This window comes from Triticum aestivum, chromosome 6B, assembly GCF_018294505.1.
Source record: "Triticum aestivum cultivar Chinese Spring chromosome 6B, IWGSC CS RefSeq v2.1, whole genome shotgun sequence".
Lineage (NCBI taxonomy): Eukaryota > Viridiplantae > Streptophyta > Magnoliopsida > Poales > Poaceae > Triticum > Triticum aestivum.
In genome coordinates, this window is record NC_057810.1 from 719,416,170 (window position 1) to 719,422,979 (window position 6,810).

A 6,810-nucleotide genomic window follows, 5' to 3' on the forward strand; every position below is an offset into this window, starting at 1 on the left:
CCCACTTGCAGCCTCCGCCCGACGCTCACTCGCAGACAGATCTATCTCCTCCCTCCTCGTGCTCCCTCCCTCTCTCTCCCCGTCCGGCCGGCCATTCCAGCCGTCGGCCGAGCTGCTCGCGGCCGATCCCTCCCTCCCAGCAACCCAGGCCCCACCCCCGAAGCGCGGCGATGGGCGCCGGGGCGCGGGCGACGGCGGCGGCGCTGCTGCTGGTGGCGGCGGCGCTCGCGGGGGTGGCCGCCGGCGGCGACATCGTCCACCAGGACGACGACGCCCCCAAGATCCCCGGCTGCTCCAACGACTTCATGCTCGTACGTCCCCCGCCACGCCCCACTCCCCCTCCTCCTCACCCCAGCTTCTCCCGAGTCAGTGGAGCGGCCGGCCCCGGTTCTTGATTCCGAGCCGTGCCCGGGTGGCAGGCGGGGCTCCGTTCTGGCCGGGCGCGCGACCCCGGATCCCGAGGAGCCGCGCGCTTGCTCGATCCGTGGATTGTGGAGTTAGGCGGCGCAGCTTTCCATTAAATGCAATTCAGTTAGGTCGATCCGGGCAGGTGCTCCGGCGTGGGCTCTGGAGGAACACCGCCAGCTCTGTTTGGAGTTAGGTATTTTTGTACTGCGAGCTGAGGAGATTCCGTCGCTAATTAATTATCCTGGAGTACTATGTTGCTGGTGGTGCCAGTATACTAGTATTTGATCAGGGGCTAACGACCCTTACTTACTACTGTATTTGACATGAGACCGAGCACCATACGAGCTATCTGAGGCTTTTAGTTGTCATGGTGGAGGTTCGAGAAATGGCCGCTTTTACAAGTCAGAAGTTAGTCAAATGGGGGCAATTATGGCTTTGACATTGCATGATCTGTTAGCTAATACATGTTGATGTCGCTATCGAGGGTTAGTATCTAGCTTTATCTTATTAAGCTGATTGGACTAGTCTTCAAAGCTGCTGGAGTTTCCTATTGTGGAAATTTTCTAGATATGCTGAATGGGTGATAGTGATGATCCAACTTGAAGCATCGTAACGAGGTATTCTGATGCCCTGGAATCATGTAGGAGAATACTACCAACTCAAGATGTCCATAGTCATTTCCAACATCCACCCAATTAGTTGTTGATACACTGCCGTGCACGTAATCCACTTGAGCAGGTTTACAGTCTACCGTGCACTTATGTTTTCTTTTTATCTAATCAAGGGTCTGGTCATAAGTACCATGACTCATGAGCTCCACCTGGGCTTTTATGTTACCAACTCAGATCCTCATTAATTTTAGCTAATTATTATGGTTCCTGTGGGATTTACCTAGATGGAGGTGGCTATTTGCCTTTGCGTGTTATATAAGTAAACGATAGGAGGGATGTAAGGCGACAACTCAAGGGCGCGAAAATTGAAATTTGGTTAGTATAATCGACTTTGTCGTTTAGGCTCTGTGTCGTAGTGCTGACCCACCGACCGGTTCACGCAAGAGGAGCCAACACGTGAGCGTGGAGTGCCCACATCAACAAGGGAAAATTATGGTTGTCTCTGAATCTCCTATGCTTCTCTTCATCCTCAACGCTGCAGCTCTTTCTTTTTTCCCGACGGAAATTTTGAACTTTAGCATCTACTCCCTCCGTCCCATAATGTAAGACGTTTTTGACACTAAACGTCTTACATTATGGGATGGAGGGAGTACTTATTTTTAATGGACAATGTACTCATTCTCAAATGTTGTTTCCTCACCTTGTTTTCAGGTAAAGGTGCAAACTTGGGTGAAAAACAGAGAGACCGATGAGTTTGTTGGTGTTGGTGCTCGGTTTGGCCCCATAATAGAGTCAAAGGAAAAGCACGCGAACCGGACAGGACTACTAATAGCAGAGCCTTTTGATTGTTGTACCCCTCTCAAAGAAAAGGTTACCTTTCTAGAAATTTAGCCATTTGCGAATTTTTTATAGTATCCTACATTGTTGTGTAGTGATTAATTATTCCTTTATCTAGGTTGCTGGAGAAGTTTTGCTAGTGCAAAGAGGAGATTGTAAGTTCACTACAAAAGCTAAGGTTGCTGAAGATGCTGGTGCTTCTGCTATTATAATCCTGAATAATCGGCATGGTATGCCCTATATGACCCGTCTCATAAAATTCAGCACACAATGTTTTCCATGTATGATTTTTCTCAACTGGTATTTAATTAGAAGATAAGATGTTGGGATACAGTTAAATGAGATCAACAAAACAAGTTGCTTGACAATGTACATACCATTTTTTACCACTAGAATGACCATCACAACCTTATTTAAGCCTTTTGATTATTTATTGGACAATTGTTTCTCATAGTTGCGCGTACACATTTGGTGGTGCATGTTTGTATATTTAGAAGAGCACACTTTTGGCTAATGCCTTGTATTTCAACACATGTGTTTGGCGTTAACAAATGGCATATGTTTGTTTGCAGAGCTATACAAGATGGTTTGTGATCAAAATGAAACGGATCTGGATATAAATATACCTGCAGTTCTTCTGCCAAAAGATGCAGGCACCATTTTACAGGGTCTTCTCTCACTTGGTAAAGGTAAATCATTAGGTCTTTAATCCCCCTCAAATCTTGTACATTGTCCTGTGAACACAAGGTTGTCTAATCCCTATATTTGGTTTATATTTATGTATTTGGGACTCTTCTACCATACTGTATTATATTTATAGCTAATAGGCTCTTTCAATTTTCTCAGTGTCAGTGCAGTTATACTCTCCAGATCGACCCCTAGTTGATACGGCTGAGGTGTTTCTATGGCTTATGGCTGTTGGTACCATTCTTGGCGCATCATACTGGTCAGCATGGAGTGCTCGAGAAGCACTTATTGAACAAGAGAAACTTCTAAAGGTTTTATTCGATGCTTTATACGATCAGTTATTTTGGATTTTCGGAAAGAAAAACTAACAGGCACATTATTCGTATAGGATGGCCATGAAAGTTCAGTTAACATTGAGGCCGAAGGTTCTACTGGTATGGTAGATATCACCATGACGTCGGCAATGCTGTTTATTGTGGTTGCATCACTGTTTTTGGTAATGCTTTACAAATTGATGTCTCACTGGTTTGTGGAGCTCCTGGTGGTTATATTTTGCATTGGTGGTGTAGAGGTGCGTATAATGAAATCCTTTTTAAAACTATACTTATTTCAACTTTGCCACTGCTTTAAATTTTGATTTGTAGTACTGTATGCTTAGTTACTAAAACAGAATAGTACTTATATAGTATTCCCTCCGTCCGAAAAAGCTTGTCCCAAAGTGCTAGATACATCCATTTGAGGGACAAGCTTTTTCGGACGGAGGGAGTATTCCACATTAAAACTAGATGGCACAAATCATGAATCAATGCAATTTGGAGAATGGTTAAATTAGGCCCTTAAATGTTAAACCTTCTTTAAACAAAGGTGTCATTCGTTTTCCCTACAGAGCATTGAAGCTCCTCCTTTTTAATCTGTACCTTTTGATTTGAACACTAAAGATATTATCCACAAATGAACAACTAGCTTTGTGGCTGCTGTTGAATGACCAACATCACACTTATCTAGTACAGCTGCAGAGTGAACCGATCTTGATTTCGTTGATTGATATCCTATTTTTGCTATATTTCGTCGCGAATTTCTTGAGCTGATGACACATTATGCTTTCCTTTTTTATCCAGGGTTTGCAAACGTGCTTGGTGGCTTTATTGTCAAGGTAAATTTATTGCTCGATGAGATACATTCATATTTTCTGGGTATATGCACAGTGTAGATATGTTTCAGTTCTCCTTTTAATCTGTGATTTCACAGCCATAGTTTAAAGAAAAGGGTAAATGTGTTACTGACCTGAAAACTGTGGTATCTTTCAGATGGTTCAAACCTGCCGCAAGATCATTTGTAAAAGTGCCATTTTTTGGAGCTGTTTCATACCTTACATTGGCAGTTTGTCCATTTTGCATTGTCTTTGCTGTTTTATGGGCTGTTTATCGCCGGATGCCCTATGCATGGATTGGGCAAGATGTTCTTGTAAGTGCAGTTTTGTTTTTTGCACCCTCCATTGGGATTATTCTCTGTTGATTAACATCATGCTTTCTGCCTTCAGGGTATCGCACTGATTGTTACTGTGATCCAGATTGTGAGGATACCTAATCTTAAGGTAATTGTTTCTGCTCCTTGGCTCGTGCTTCCCATGCAATGAAGTACCTTGATGCCAATTATTATTGGTCAGGTGGGGTCTGTTCTTCTGGGCTGCTCCTTCCTGTATGACATCTTCTGGGTTTTCATATCCAAGATGTTGTTTCATGAGAGCGTGATGATTGTGGTATGTACAGATGACTATTGTGATATTATGTTTTTTTCTGCTCCGCAGACATGCTAGTTATGCTTGTGAGTTGCCTGCAGGTTGCACGTGGTGATAACACTGACGAAGATGGTGTACCCATGCTGTTAAAGATCCCACGCATGTTTGACCCATGGGGTGGATACAGCATCATAGGCTTTGGTGATATCCTTCTTCCAGGACTGCTGGTTGCTTTTGCGCTAAGGTTAGTGCGCCAAATTTGGGTTCCTGGCTTGTCATTTGTAAATTTTATTATATATTTTGGAAGGGTGTATTTCATAATTAGAGGCTGCAGAGCAACTGTCATCATGGATAATTAGCTGTGTTACTGCATGCCAATTGCCTTGAACTTACATTATGCTTAGTAGTTGAGCTCTCTCCACTTAGTGTTTACATTTCCCTATCTTTAGGTACGATTGGGCTGCCAGGAAGACATTACAATCTGGTTACTTTCTGTGGTCAATGGTTGCGTATGGTTCTGGTAAGACATCGCCCTGCTTCCATATCAGCTTTGCATTTCTGTACTTTTGTTAGCACAGTTTGTGGGCTTTCTTAATCAGCATGTCCATCTTATACGGAATCATGTGATACAAACAACTTTCGAACAAAAGCATCTCAAGGCGATTCAGATCTCATGGTTGCTTTTCAATGTTTTTCTTGCTACGGATGTCTCTTTTCATTGAATAAATGAAGTAATGCCCCCTTTCTGAAGCGTTTCGGAAGACATGAATATTGTCGATATCCCATATGTTCATACAGACAGTTCTAATTGATATTTTTCACCCGAGGTGCTGACATAGTGTATCTTTGCCATCTTTATTTAGGTCTTCTGATCACGTATGTTGCCTTGAATCTCATGGATGGGCACGGGCAACCGGCTCTTCTTTACATTGTGCCCTTCACGCTCGGTAAGGAGGAAAACCCCGCCTTTGTGTCCATCAATAAATTTCATATCGTCGGATTCTCGAACCTGTGCCTTGAACAATACCACCGTGTCCACCGCAGGAACTTTCATATCACTCGGTAAAAAGCGGGGCGAGCTCAGGAACCTGTGGATGAAAGGACAGCCTCCGAGAGTCTGCACGCACTCGCATCATCCTCTCAAGGACTCTGCGGACTCTGCCTCTCATGTAATCTCATCGTAGGTAGCGGCTCGCCGTATGCCGTAGCGCAATGGTTCCTTGCCTGGAGACGAAAGCGCGGCTCCGCGGATCTGTTGTGTGACCCTGTTCCGTGGGTGTAGTGGTGTCTAATATGGACCTGTTGTCATACCCTAGAACCAATCCCATTAGTTGTATATAGATAGAGCCTTGTTGTTTGCTCCTCTTGTTGTGGCTGCTTCTACCTGTGTACTTGGAGAGTAGTACCTCCTTTCCGGTTTGTTTGTAAGGCTTGCGCGTATCCCTAGATCGACAATTTGACCGAGATAATGAAAGTTATATGTTATAAAAGAATATCATTAAAAATGCCATTTCCCGCTCCCCGCACCCTACGCCACCATTGCCCCCCCTCCTCCGCAAGCTCGGGTTCCTCCTCCCCGGCGCCGCCATGGACGACCCCATGCTGTCCCCTGTCACCGTCGAGGTCGCGCACGCTCCTTCCCCTCGGGCTCCTTCCCCTCGGGCTGATCTCGTCGCCGGCCGTGTTGGCCCCGCCGCAGTTGCCCAAGCACACGCAGCACCTGCCCGCAAGCGGCAGGGCAACGTGGTCGTGCTGGGCGAGAATCCGGCTGCCCCCGCTGGATGGCTCGCGCTCCGGGCGCCAGCGCAATCCCGACCGGCGATAGAGAAGGTCGGCAAGGCCGCGGGCGTAAAGCGGAGGAAGGTTCCGGCTTCAAAGAAGCCACCTTCTTCATCCTCTCACTCCATCCCCCCGCAAGGAGGTGCTCCGGCGATGCCGTTCAACGGTGCCGCTCCCTCCGCGAGCGAGGTGTTCGACGAAATGGCCGAAAGGTATGCGTCTTCGGTCTTGCCGATTTCCTTTCATTTCCACCATTATTCTTGATATCTCGTGACTTGTTATTGTTCGCTATAGTGGTGGTTCCAACAATGCAACAACCGAGTTCGTGAACTTGTTGGACATGAACGCGGTTGACATTGATCAAGCCCCTTTCGAACCGTTCGACTACAATGAAACGGAGGGCGGCGTGGACGATCATGGTTGTGCGGACGAATTGAAGGAGACCGAAGCGGAAGCGTATGAGCAATCGCAAGCAAAAACTGGGAAAAGCCAAATATCGAAGAAATACACGATCTTGGAAGATCAAGCTTTGATCAAAGCATGGAGTGCGGTGTCTCTTGATGCATGCACGAGTACTTCTCAAACCGCCAAGAGATATTGGCGAAGGATCGAAGATCAATACTTCCGCATTATGGCAAAGCATCCCAATAGGACTCCACGCATATTTCGGTCGCTTCAAGGGCGTTGGGAGAATATATATCAAGCCTATGTGCAACCGTTGGGCAGCTTGCTTGGAACAAGTACGCAATG

At 45.9% G+C, this 6,810-nt stretch overlaps 1 protein-coding gene across 1 annotated transcript; it reads left to right on the top strand.

Annotated features, from left to right (window-relative positions):
• On the top strand, positions 1-5,791 carry LOC123139992 (signal peptide peptidase-like 4). Its single transcript, XM_044559724.1, has 14 exons — positions 1-311; positions 1,731-1,889; positions 1,975-2,086; positions 2,429-2,545; positions 2,703-2,854; positions 2,932-3,114; positions 3,662-3,696; positions 3,851-4,007; positions 4,084-4,137; positions 4,210-4,302; positions 4,383-4,525; positions 4,731-4,801; positions 5,145-5,228; positions 5,326-5,791. Exons 1-14 carry the CDS (start codon positions 171-173, stop codon positions 5,463-5,465), a joined length of 1,641 nt encoding a protein of 546 aa, XP_044415659.1. The 5' UTR covers positions 1-170; the 3' UTR covers positions 5,466-5,791.
• The last annotated feature ends 1,019 nt before the right edge of the window (positions 5,792-6,810 follow it).